The following is a 13,135-nucleotide window of genomic DNA, read 5'->3' as shown; positions in this document are numbered from 1 at the left end:
GGTCCGGGAAGATCCCACATGCCGCGGAGCGGCTGGGCCCGTGAGCCGTGGCCGCTGAGCCTGCGCGTCCGGAGCCTGTGCTCCGCAACAGGAGAGGCCACAGCGGTGAGAGGCCCGCGTACCGCAAAAAAAAAAATAAAAATAAAATAAACCCAAGGGAGGCCTCTCCTAGGGGGAAGGTGGCAGGGAGCCCGAGGGAAGTGCACAGAGGGGTTTGCAGCCCATGGTCGTGTGGGACCTTCTTAGTGGGGCTGGGCTAGAAAAGCGGAACAGGAGCTGGACTGGAGGGCATGTGGTCCACCCCCCGCCTGCCGCTGCCAGGAGGGATCTGGGGCCTGGTATCTGCGTTTGGGGACACAGTGTGGAGGGTCGGGGGTGTGGGCCTTACATTGAGGTACTCCACGGGCTTGGTGACATTGAACTTGTCCATGGTGGTGATGATGATGGCCGGGGTGGTGAGGAAGAAGAGGAGGATGAAGAGGACGACATTGATGACCAGGCAGCGCAGCCACCAGATGAAGCCACGGATGGAGAGGTGCTCCCTGGGAAGGTCCGGAGGCGTCACTCCAGGGCTGGACGCCTGATCCGTCCCCAGCGACACCTAGGGCCTCCCTCTCCCCACTGGAGCCCGTGCTGGCCCCACAAAGCCACCCCGCAATCCCCCTTTGCTCACCAGTAGATGTTCTGGGGGTCAGGGGCGTAAGACACGGTCCAGTTGGAGATGTGCAGGGACTCGCTGCAGGACGAGGAGCGGGGCTCCCCGCGGCAGGTGCAGCCCTGGCACTTACACACGTTGAAGTCCTTCAGGATGCTGGGGGAGGGGGGGGCATGGTTACCTGGGACCTGGAGCCCCAGCTAGTCCCTAGGGGCCGGGGCGGGTGGGTGGAGCTCACATGGCGGTGATGGTCTCATTGTGGAAGGTGACAAAAGCCATGCCGAGAGGCTTCTCGTTCACTTTCTCCTTCTCCCGCTTGTAGTCCTCCTTCAGCTTCTGCTCCAGCTTCGTGTAGTACTCAATGGCCTCCACCTGCCAGGGCGGGCGAGGCAGGGCCCTGGTCAGAGCTGCCGGTCCCTGCAGCACCCAGCGGGCACTGCCCCGAGCTGACTGCAGCCCAGGCACTGCTTTAAGCTCTCTGTCCACTCGCTTATCCTCACAACTACACTGGGAGGTGGGTACAAGTAGCTCTGTCCTACAGACGAGGAAACTGAGGCATGGAGCAGTCCAGAAACTTGCCTAAAGCCACAGAGCTAGTAAATACAGCAAGCTGTCCTCTTGGCTGACCTCTTCTGATTTGGGGTTTGAAAACTTGGTCACTGTAGGGATAGGGGGCAAACCCAACAATGGGACTAGGGCTTCCAGGAACAGACGGGGACCTGCTTGCGGTCCGCACCCCAGCTTTGCTTCCTCCGGGAGTCTCTTCACCTCGGGCTATTTATGTGCAAGGCGTGCGTGCGTGTGTGCGTGTGTGTGTGTGTGTGTGTTCCTGGGGATGTGGGACGGGCCCCACCGTGGGGTGCATCCATCTTCACTGTGACCTGTCTCCCCGGGACCTTCCAACTCCCCCCTCACCCATCAGGAGTCTGGGGGCCCTGAGGCCTGAGCCGAGGCCAGGACGCCCCGTACCTGCTCGCAGCCTTGCACCACACAGCAGCAGAGGTGGCCACAGGGCTTGGGGTTGATCATGGTGGGGACGTTGTCCTTGCTTTGGAGGTTTGTGAAGTAAAGCTTTCCCCGCTCGGCCTTCTTCCTGTGGGACCCAGGTGCCCGGTCACCTACTGCCCAGCTGGGTCTGGCTAGAGGATGGGTAGGTAGCCCAGCTCGGGGGTCATGCAGTCTACTCCCCAAGGACAGGGGCCACCTTACTCTTTGGTTTGTTTAGGATGCATAGTTCAGACATGTCCCCAGCCCAGTGTCTCCCCACCATCCCTTGAGGGGCAGAAGTTCTTCCTATAGTCTGGCCTAAGTTTCGCACACTGTAGCTGAGGAAGAGTATGTCCTCAAATGGGGTGGGGACAGTGGGCCCCCTTCCTCTAACCTCCATGCCTTGCTCTTTGCAGAGCTGAACTGACAGGCACTCCAGGGCGTGAATTAAAATCAAACGCCCTGTTCCTGGGGATGTGGGACGGGCCCCACCGTGGGGTGCATCCATCTTCACTGTGACCTGTCTCCCCGGGACCTTCCAACTCCCCCCTCACCCATCAGGAGTCTGGGGGCCCTGAGGCCTGAGCCGAGGCCAGGACGCCCCGTACCTGCTCGCAGCCTTGCACCACACAGCAGCAGAGGTGGCCACAGGGCTTGGGGTTGATCATGGTGGGGACGTTGTCCTTGCTTTGGAGGTTTGTGAAGTAAAGCTTTCCCCGCTCGGCCTTCTTCCTGTGGGACCCAGGTGCCCGGTCACCTACTGCCCAGCTGGGTCTGGCTAGAGGATGGGTAGGTAGCCCAGCTCGGGGGTCATGCAGTCCACTCCCCAAGGACAGGGGCCACCTTACTCTTTGGTTTGTTTAGGATGCATAGTTCAGACATGTCCCCAGCCCAGTGTCTCCCCACCATCCCTTGAGGGGCAGAAGTTCTTCCTATAGTCTGGCCTAAGTTTCGCACACTGTAGCTGAGGAAGAGTATGTCCTCAAATGGGGTGGGGACAGTGGGCCCCCTTCCTCTAACCTCCATGCCTTGCTCTTTGCAGAGCTGAACTGACAGGCACTCCAGGGCGTGAATTAAAATCAAACGCCCCTTGGGAATTCCCTGGCCGTCCAGTGGTTAAGACTCTGCACTTCCACTGCAGGGAGCACGGGTTTGATCCCTGGTTGGGGAACTAAGATCCTGCATGCCATGAGGCATGGAAAATCAAATGTCCCGGGAAACACCTGGAAGGGGAGCCAGGCTCCTGAGTGGCAGCCAAGATGCCCTCCACACGGGCAGGGGGCCCTCGGGTGTTGCCCCTGCCCCCAGCCCCATTACCTCTCTGCATCAAGGAACATCAGGCGAGCCACGTTGTAACATGGGCGGGCTTCCAGAACCGTGCAGTTGGGGTAGGCCTCCCTGAAACACAGTCCACCACCATCCTCTGCAGGGACCCTGCCCACCCGCCCCCAACTTTTCCCTGTGACCCCGTCACATTCAAGACACACAGCCTCACTGCAAGCTCCCTCTTTCTGAGTCTGCAAAAATGACAGTTCCCGAGAAGAAAACTTTGAAATTCTTCCTCATGCTTATCTGAGTGGGGGGAGTGTACGCACATAGGCGGGGGCATGGACCCAGATGTGAGCGTGTACCTACGGGGCGCTGGGGACACCACGGCTGTGGTCTGATTCTTGTCTGGGGCTGTGAACTTTAAGTTGAGAGAAACTGTTTCTAGTATGGCTGTTCTCTTAACCCTGCTCCTAGAAGACCTGATTACAGTCCAACACTTAACCTTGACCATCAGCTGACCCCAACCAACCCACAACCCTGGGCTACAGAATGATCTCTGGCCCAAGACCGACCAGAGGTTGATCCTGAAACCTGACCTGAGATTGACCTCTAATCCTGGACGGAGACTGATCCTTTACACTGACCCAAACTGATCCATAACCCAGACCCAATACTGACCCTCTAATCCTGACCCGAGATTGACCCCACCTTGACTTAAGACTGACCAGATAGACTCTCAGTGCCTGGTACCTGGCAGGGCTCGAGTGATGCTTGCAGGCTGAGTGGAGGAGCACTTCCTTTTCCATCCTGATCACACAGGGCTCCTTGATCCTAATCCCTAATCTAAATTGAGTCCCTGTCTTTTTCTTTCTTTCTTTCTTTTTTTTTTTTTAATTTTTAAAGAAGGAAATACCAAGTGTTAAAGATTCAGGAGACATGGTTCTAAAGTAACAAGATGGACCAAACCCACGAGAATTTGGAAACTTAAATCTGGGATGGGGTCCTTGAAAAGCACTTCCCAGGAGGCTTCAGACTTTTCCCCAGACACTGCTATTGCTCAAACCATTTTAGGGTTCCTCTTTGGAAGGGCCTTTAGCCCTGTGGCAGGCTGAGCCCTCATTTTCACCCAACTAATCTCTAATCCCCTAATCCCCGCCACACAGGTTCCCTGATTTTATACACAGGATAACCCCTGATTGTGCTGGGTCAGTCCTCCAACACAGACAGACTGCAGACCTGGACCCCAGACCCTGCCTGATGCTGACAGCTAGCCAGGGGGCTCCACGAGGACAAGGGCTGCCTCCTGCTCAGCACCATATACCCAGGCCTGAGCCAACAGCCTGCACACAGTAGGTGCTCAGTAAATACCCACTGTGCTGTGGAATGAACAAGTCAATGAAATGGTTGTTCCATAATGCTCACCGTACTGATCCTAAAGACTCCAGTTAGGACTGCAGTCTCCCCAACCCCTGCTCATAGGCTGACTGCTAATTTTAATCAGACTGTTTCCTAAACAAAATCACCCACTGACCCCTGAAACAGACAACTTGGACAGTGACCTCCCCACTGATCAAGCCTGGCTCTTCTTTGTCTCCCTGGGATGAAGCACATAGTAAGTGTACAATAAACAGTGTACTGGATCAACGGATGCCTGACTCACAGGGTTCACTCCCTCACTGCACTCAGGGCTCTGCTCTAACATCACCCTGCCCGAACCCCTGCTGCCCACCCCATCGGAAACTGCAACCCTCCCTGACCCTGCTCACCCTGTCCCTCTCCCTGCTTTAGTTTTCTTCTTAGCACCTACCCCTACTTGACTAGTTCATTTCTTTGCTAACTGCCTCACCCCACTAGAATGTAAGCAGATGAGGGCAAGGGCTTTTTCTTTGTTTCCTCCCATATCCCCAAACTCCTGCCCCAGTGTAGGCACATAGCAGGTGCTCAAAGGATCCCTGTTAGTAAAGGACTTGTCTGTACAAGCTGACGGCTGATTCCACTTGAATGGTAACATTAAGATGTCACCTAGGGCTTCCCTGGTGGCGCAGTGGTTGAGAATCTGCCTGCTAATGCAGGGGACACGGGTTCGAGCCCTGGTCTGGGAGGATCCCACATGCCGCAGAGCAACTAGGCCCGTGAGCCACAACTACTGAGGTTGCGCGTCTGGAGCCTGTGCTCTGCAACGAGAGGCCGCGATAGTGAGAGGCCCGTTCACCACGATGAAGAGTGGCCCCCGCTTGCCACAACTAGAGAAAGCCCTCGCACAGAAACGACCCGCGCACCGCGATGAAGAGTGGCCCCCGCTTGCCACAACTAGAGATAGCCCTTGAAACGAAGCCCAGAAACGAAGACCCAACACAGCAAAAAAAAAAAAAAAAAAAAAAAGTTGTCACCTAATTCTCAGCACACACCGTCCTTTATCCTGACCCAGCCTGCCCCCTGATGCTGAGCACAGCTTGAACCCCAGATGGGACCCCAAATCATTCTCTCACACTGACCAATGATTGATGATCTAATTTTGGCTGCTGTTCTATAAACTGTATGAGGGCAGGACTTGTTTCTAATTGATTTATGCCTGGCACACAGAAGGTGACCAATAAATGCATGTTGAATGAAAGAGTATTCACCAACAAATGCCTGTCACAAACCAGTCCTTCTCCTGTAATACAGGAGCCTGGAATCCGACCCCAATCCAGTCCTGATCTAGGACGACTACTGACTTCTCATCCAGACCTCACTAAATCCTGATCCTGACCAGAGACGGAGCCCTGATCCAGACCACCAATGTCTCTTATCAGAACCACCGGACAACTCCTAATACTGACCCCAGACCGATCCCTGAGCAGCCCCTGGACTGGCCCCTAAAGCTGGCCTCTGCATTGAAACCCCCGAGAGCTCGATGGTCTTGTACTCATTTTTATGGTCCCCAGGCCATCACAGTGACCTCAACAGCACCTGAGAACGTTTGCTGAATGGACAGGTGGATGTGTGATAGGATCCCTAATCCTGTACACAGACTGTTCTGGCCACCTGGAGGTGTATATCCATCCCCTCACTAAGACAGACCTCCAGCTAAAAAGCGTCTCGGAGAACATGCAAACCAGGCTCTCCTGGGCTCCCTGAGGATCCACTGAAAGCCGAGGAGCTTCGCCCTGCTAGTCTGCACACAAGCTCTGGAATGCCACGCACAATTCTGAGACCGCCACACACCCCATGGGCCCGTGGACCGGGGGTCGACAATCCATGACCCTGTTCAAGCCAGGAGGAGAGGCCTAGGGGAGTCATTTTTCAAGTATTTCTCCTGCTCTTTGAGGGGTCTGAAGTCTAGCCCAAGTGCTAGACCACCCTGGAGTCAGAGAATTCTTCCTTAGCCTAACCTCCACCCTTCACTGCAGCCCGACCCCCTCGAGAGAGAGGCGTGTGAGGATGCTCTTGGAGATGGAAAGCAAAGAAGGGTCCACAGGTCCTAGGGGTGGGGGTGGAGGAGTTACTCACTCAAAATGCTTCTTGATCTTCTCTGACTCTGCATATTTGGAGATTCCGTTGATGAAGAGAGTCCGCTTCACCTGGGGTGAGATGGGGCAGGTTGGCCTTCCTGAGTCTCCGATCCGGGAGAATGCAGGGAGGGGTGGGTAACAGGTGAGCAGAGAGGAGCAGACAGGAGTAGGAGGAGGCCTTGGGAGAAGCCAGGCCCAGGGAAGGCAGTGGGAGTGTTTCTAATAGAAATCAGGCAGTGAACAGAGTGAGAGCCCTGGGCCCCTTGCTCCCTGAGGGGTTACAGAGTGGGAAGAGGGGGTTCTACTCTCAGATCCTCAGGCTGTGAGGCCCCAGCACAGTGGGTGGCATGCAGTGGGCATTGAGTACTGGTTTTGAGAGTGAATATTGAAGGAGAGCGACAATCACTCCCGTAATATCCATCGCAGATATTTCCTGCCCCGGTGCCTTCCATGCACCGCCTCACCTCACCCACCACCTACCTCGGGAGAGGGACTGTTCTCTCATTCCACAGATGAGGAAACTGAGGCTGCGAGAGGTAACTTAACTGGCAGGATGGTGGGGCGGAGGAATCCTGAGCTGCTGAGCCAGGATTCAAAGCCAGCTTAGGACTCCGGCAGGAGAGGCCTGGAGGGAAGGGGAGGGGCCGGGCTTGGGTGCGGACCTGGGTTCTGCTCCACTCACCAGGTCATCCTCCTTGTAGCGCATCTTGGAGGTGTGTCTGCGCATGCTGTAGACGGTGAGAAGCAGGTACAGGAAGGCGAAAGAGGTGTGCAGCCAGAGCAGGTTGTTCCTGGTGGGCAGAGGGGTGCGTGGAGCCACCGGGGTTGGGAACACTCTCAGACACCCCCAACCTCCCACTGTTAATTAAACCCCGGTACAGGGCCCCTCTAGAGCACTTCTGACCCCCTCCCAAGGCGGGCCCCACACCCCACATCCTCTAGACCCCAAGACTGTTCCATTCCAACTGAAATGTCCCCAAGAAGTCATCTCTTCATGCCCTACCTGCTGGCTATACTGCCCTCCAACCATCACCAGCCAGCCCTCCTTGGCCCGGGGTTGCACACGGCTCTTCTTTATCTGGTCGTCCCTGGGATCTGCTCCTTCTGTTTCCATCCCAAGCCCTCGGGGACCCACAACCATCTCTGCAGGCTCAGCATCTCTCCCCTGAACACTCCCTTTTTCCTCTCCTCCCTGTTCCCATCCAGACTCTGGCCGCAGACCCAGGCCTCACTGACCAGCTTCCCACCCTTACCCTGATTTCAAGTTGGCAATGGTGGTTCTCCCGAAGCTGTAGGCATTGTTCTCTGGGGGGTGGGAGGAGGGAGAGGACGACGGTGGGGTCAGGGCACATCCCCTCCTGCCCCCTCCTCTCCCCGCCCCGCCCATCCTGGCCCTCACTGACCCAGCAGGTCCCCTGAGAAGTTGACGGGCAGCACGATGCCTACGGAGAGGACGCCCACGACCACCAGCAGCCCAATGATGTGTCGCTGGAAGGACAGGTAGTGCACAGCGTCGCCGCCACATTTATCCCGGATCTCGTCATCTCTGCAGGCGCCGGGCACGGAGGGACGCGGTGAGGACCAGGGCAACAGAGGGGCCGCTTGGCTCGCCTGCCCTTGCCCACCCCAGCCCACATCCGCCCTAGCCCCTGCCAGTCTGGCAGCAGGATGGGGTTGAAAGGGGGGGCTCTGGGTCCCCCATGTTCTGGGAGGGGAGGGAGAAAAGAGAGAGAGGGAAGGGGAGGGAGAAAAAGGAAGGATGCAGAGAGAAGGGGAGGGAAAGGGAAAATAGAGGAGGAGGAGAAGGATGAGGGGGGAAGAAAGAAAAAGAAGGGGAGAAAGAAAGAAGGAAGAGAAGAAGGAAGACTGCAGAGAGGAAGAACGCGAGGAATGGGGAGAAAAGGAAGTAAGAGGATAATCTGGAAAGGGAGGATGAGGATGGTGGCAGGAAGAGGCAGAGGCGGGAGGGAGGAGGGAGGTCTGGGAAGCAGTGGCGCTTTAGGGGTGCCAGCAAGCCCTTTAGACTTGGGGAGGGGCCCCAGGGGCCCCGGGGCAAGGGCGGTGGTGGTGCTGACCTGTCTGGGCTTCCTGCCTCTCTCAGGGCTCACTGCCTGCCTGCCGCACTCTGGCTCCATCTCCTGACTTCTGCCTGCTGGATACTGGCTCCTGCCTGCTGCTGGCTGGCTGCTCCCAGCCTGCCTGATGCCCCCACCCGCTAGCTGCCCGAGGCTCTGAGGTGGCGGCGTGAGCCCCTGCTCTCAGGGGTGGCAGGGGCGGGGATAGCTGAGGGCAGAGCGGGACCCCAGGCAGGGGGGTGCACAGGAGACTGTCGGGGGGTAAAGTGAGGCCGGCTTGGAGGAACAGCAGGGGTCTGGCTCCCTGGAGCAGGAAGGAAGGTGCTGGGCTGGCTAGGAGCGCTAAGGCCCTCAAAGCTGCTGGTCTCTGGACTTTGTAGGGAGATGACAGGTCTGAAGTTTCACTCTGTTTCTCTCTTTCTTTAGAGACTGAAGACCGTTCACTTACTTTATCCTGAAGATGGCTGTCAGCCAGGAACAGAAACCCTGCAGGGACAGAGAGCTATCGGCTAGAGTCCTCACCCCACCAGCCCGAGCCTCCCTTCCCCCTCAAGCCTCCCTTCCACCCAACCCCGACCTCGTAACCACCTGCAGGCTGTGGCTCACCTGTCACAGCTCCCACAGTCCCCACAGAAACTAGCTCATCCCCAGAGAAGGGGACAGGAAAGGTGCCAGCCCTCAGAGAAGAAAAAGGACCAAGGCCAAAGGGGGTCATCGGCGGACCCTCGTGCCCAGAGCGCAGATCCCCACGAATACCCAAGGGGGCAGCAGAACTGCAGAAAGTCCTGCAGCTGTGTGGGCCAGGGTGGGGCTGGGTGGGGTTCAGGGTTCTAGGAAGGGACCTCAGGCCTGCAGCTAACACGGAGAGTTTGCAACGTGGCTGCCAAGAGGAGAGCGGTGGGCCACGCTGCCCAAGGTCCTGCACCTACCTTCCAGGATGCCCCGGAGGGACCAACCCAGGGTCACTGTGAGCTGCAATCTCCTGCTCTCAAGCCCCCAGGCTTGTCTTCAGACAGAGACCCCACTCAGGGCAGCGTGGGGATACGCGGGGCAGGGCTAGACAGAGAGACCCTCCCCCAACTTCCTACCGGGAGAAGGTACAGGCATAACACGGGATGAGGGAGAGAGGTGCCCTCCAGCTAAGACGCAGGACTGTGCTCCCTGTTGCCAACATCACTTGAGTCTGGGGATCATCTGGACACCTCTGGCTGGCAGGGGTGATAGCTTTGCTTTGCCACTTACCAAGTATGAGTCCAACTCAGGAAGCTGACAGGCTTCTTCTGCTATGGCGGCTACAGGAGCTGCCGCCCCCAGGGCCCAGAGCCTAAGCTGGACTGATCAGTGCCACCCTAGGGCCTGAGGATTAGAGTTCTGACCAGGATTAGAGTTTTAACCCCGGCAGAATGACAGAGGCCCAGGCAGGTAATGTCGGAGTGTGGGGTCCCCTTGCATCACCAATACATGCCTTGTCTACAGGGGCCCCTGCCCCTCAGCTCCAATCTACAAGCAGGTCAGCTGGCCCCAGGCAGCCAGGGGCTGCCAGCCTGCAACCTCTGAGGAGCACAATGGATTCTGTGTGTTTTGCTAGGTGGGCCTGGGAGGCTCATTATTACTTCTATAACCACATCTAAGAAAAAAGTCGTCATTAGTATTGATCACTGGAGGCGGGCACTAAACTCTATCGGGGCAAATGATGTTTAGAAATCACAGATGTTCAACCTATGCTGGTTTGGAGGATGCCATGGAAGACAGAGCCAGGAGTTCTGGGTCCAGGGGCTACCCCGTGGCTCTCGGACAAGCATTACCCTTGCTGAGGAAAAGGCTACACTCCATAGGCCCGACTCCGTAACACTGGAAGCTACAGGCTGCTGAGCCCACCTGCCCTGGAGGAAGGGGTGATAAGAAGTTGAGGGGAGGGCACTCACATTGTCTCTTTGGTCAAAGTCGACGGAGCTGGAGACAGACGTGAGACGCTCATACCGGTCATGACTGTCCCCGTGCATAGCTGAGGCCACACTGGGGGTGGGGAGATGAGAGATCAGAGAGCTGGTGAGTCCGAGTCCCTGGGGAGCCAGGTGAAGTGGATGGGCTTCCACTCCAGAGCTCCAGGGTCCAGACAAGGCACAGAAAGTGCAGAGGCAGAAGCGGGGATGAGTGGCTGCCCTCTCCCTGCCTCCCTTAAACCCGCCCCTTCCCTTCAGGGGACCCGGGGGACCTGGGGGGCACTGACGCAGGGCATGGGGGTGAAGGGATGGGGTAGTGTTCATCAGCACCCCGTGGAGGTTGAAGGAAGAATGTGAGCCGGCCCTGCAGTTCCCGAGCTGACCAGTGGGGGATGGGGGAGCAGAGCCCACACCTGGCACAGGGCAGTGGAGGGGGTGCGGTGAAGAGCAGGCTGGACCAGGAGAGCCCTAGAAGGGCCGGGGGTGAGGGGGGATTGGGGGGGGGTGTCCTCCACCCTCCCTGTTCCCTGACCCCAGCAGCTGCCGCAACTCCAATGCCAGGCCTATAGACAGAGACGGTGATGGACACAGAAGGCCAGACTCAGAGCTTCTCTGGCAGCCCCCCTCCCAGGCCTCCAGAAGGGGTGAGCAGGGAACCCTGGAATAGGAAGAACTAGCTGTTAGGGGGTGAGAAGCCACTGGAGACACCCAGTCTTGTCTCTGCAACCAACAGGATGACTATACTGTGGGTTCTCGGGAGGATGGCTCCTCCACCCCAGCCAACCAGGACTGCTGAGGCCTGCGTGTATGGGGCACATGGGGAGGGATTTCTCCCAGGCTGGGGGCCGGAGGGAGAGATGGGGGTGTGTGGCAGAGACAAGCTGGGGAGCCCCCTGCTCTGCAAAGCACACCACCTGCGTTAATCCGAACATGAGCCTGCAGAGGAGAAAGCTGAAAAGAGAAACCGGCAACGTGTCAGGAAGAGAAGAGAAGCATGAAAGAGAAGAAAAGGGAAAGCTGGTTTAGTGGGGCTGAGGGGGCTGCTGCCCCACATACTATTCCTGTTCCACTCGGTCCCTCTCCTGCCGCCGGCGCCTGGGGACAGAGAACAGACAGGGTTAGCGGGGGCAGGGGTGGGTCTCCAGGGACTGGCAAGGGACAAAGGCCCAGCTGTGGGCCCTCATGCCCCCATGCCCGCTCTGGGACCAGTCCCTCTTCATCCCCCCACCAAAGAGGATGAGAACAGGCTGGCTCTCCTCCTATCCCCGAGGAGTGTGGACGAGATGTGTGGGTGCACGTGTGTTGTGTACGCATGTGTGTGCACACGCAAGCCTGTGTGTAGGGGGTAGGGGCGGGTCCCGGAGCCTTACCTGTCTGCATCTGTCACCAAGGCCAGCCGCCCATAGTCCCAGGCCACCTTCCGGAGGATAGAGAACAAGAACAGCAGTGCCTGAGGAAGGAGAGGGTGGTTGGCAGGAGGAGAGGCTGTTCACCCCCTGGACTAGCCGGGACAGCAGGGCAGAGGGGCAGAATGTTTGTCTTAGAAAGGGACGACTCTGGCTGGGGTGAATGGTCCGAGGCTAGGCTTGGGCTGGGTGATGGGCATTCCCTCCTGCAGTCATGCCTGGGGAGTCAGGGGCAGGTGGGAGAGTGGTTAGAGCTGCAGGTGTTGGCCTGCTATGTACAGGGTGTGAGTGCCAAGGGTGGAGGGTGGCATGTGGGCACTCACAAGGAAGCACATGAAGTCCAGAGCCAGCACGGTGGGGACACCCCCGAACGGCAGGCCCTGCAGGACGGTGCTGCGGATGCGGGCACTGTAGCAGTAGTCCTTGGGATTGCTGTTGTTGAGGGCTGTGGTGCCCAGTGTGGCCAGCAGGAAGGGCAGCATGGCTGCTACTGCCGCATGGTCCTCCTGGGAAGAGGGCAGAGCAGTCAGCTGGGCTTGGCCCCTGTCCCCCTCACGGTTCTGTTCATGGCTCCGGCAGGATGGGCGTGGGCAGGGGACAGTGAGGGCAGATCCCCGGGCTGCCTGGGTGGGTGGAAGCTGTGGCCTCTGGAGATAAGGGCCTGGGGAGGGGAGGGTTGAGTCACATGGATTTACCTTCACTGGCTCTTGGGATGCAACCCCACCCTGGATCTAGAGAACTTGGCCCAGGTCTGGACTAGGGAGACTGGTTTTTCTAAGCTGGAAGCTGTCTGTGAGTCTCTAGCATTTACCTCCTACCACCTCCACACACACACATTGCCTCTCCCTCCCTCTCTCTCTCTCTCTCTCTTTCCCAACACAAACTCTCTGCCTCTGTCTCTGTCTGTCTCAGGCAGGGGGCAGAACTGAGCCTGAGGGAAGATGGGGAGGGTTCTTAGGTCTAAGTGGAGGGGTCTCTAGGCCAGAGGAGGATGGGTCAGGAGCCAGTTACCTAATCCTGATTTTTTCTTTCTACCCCTATTAGAAAAATGGCATGGTTTCATTTGTTCAGTTTTCAACTCTGTTAATCACCTTCCCAATATAATTGGCTTCAAAATAAGATGTTCAGCTTTAGAGTTGTCCCTCTGTCCTCAGAGTAGGGGTCTGAGGATGGAGTCAGAGTGGGAAGTCCATTAAAAAGCAGGACTTCTGGGGCTTTCCTGGTGGCGCGGTGGTTGAGAATCCTCCTGCCAATGCAGGGGACACGGGTTCGAGCCCTGGTCCGGAAACATCCCACATGCTGCGAG

General features: G+C 57.6%; 1 protein-coding gene across 1 annotated transcript in view; it reads right to left on the bottom strand.

The window, feature by feature from the left end:
- Positions 1-12,367, bottom strand: part of TMEM63B (transmembrane protein 63B) — a 19,413-nt gene extending 7,046 nt beyond the window's left edge. The window contains exons 1-14 of the mRNA XM_028478923.2: positions 12,153-12,367; positions 11,794-11,873; positions 11,480-11,518; positions 10,406-10,496; positions 8,929-8,966; positions 7,809-7,951; positions 7,659-7,710; positions 7,088-7,196; positions 6,404-6,474; positions 2,960-3,040; positions 2,251-2,374; positions 894-1,027; positions 674-811; positions 389-542 (exon numbers count right to left, since the gene is read on the bottom strand). Coding sequence (XP_028334724.1) covers positions 389-542; positions 674-811; positions 894-1,027; positions 2,251-2,374; positions 2,960-3,040; positions 6,404-6,474; positions 7,088-7,196; positions 7,659-7,710; positions 7,809-7,951; positions 8,929-8,966; positions 10,406-10,496; positions 11,480-11,518; positions 11,794-11,873; positions 12,153-12,311 — 1,413 coding nt within the window. The 5' untranslated portion in view covers positions 12,312-12,367. The remainder of the gene's footprint in view (positions 1-388; positions 543-673; positions 812-893; positions 1,028-2,250; positions 2,375-2,959; positions 3,041-6,403; positions 6,475-7,087; positions 7,197-7,658; positions 7,711-7,808; positions 7,952-8,928; positions 8,967-10,405; positions 10,497-11,479; positions 11,519-11,793; positions 11,874-12,152) is intronic.
- Between the last annotated feature and the right edge of the window lie 768 nt (positions 12,368-13,135).

Source organism: Physeter macrocephalus, chromosome 18 (assembly GCF_002837175.3).
Source record: "Physeter macrocephalus isolate SW-GA chromosome 18, ASM283717v5, whole genome shotgun sequence".
NCBI classification, from domain to species: Eukaryota; Metazoa; Chordata; class Mammalia; order Artiodactyla; family Physeteridae; genus Physeter; species Physeter macrocephalus.
Note: the sequence above shows the minus strand (reverse complement) of the source record. Positions and strands in the feature narration are given on the sequence as shown.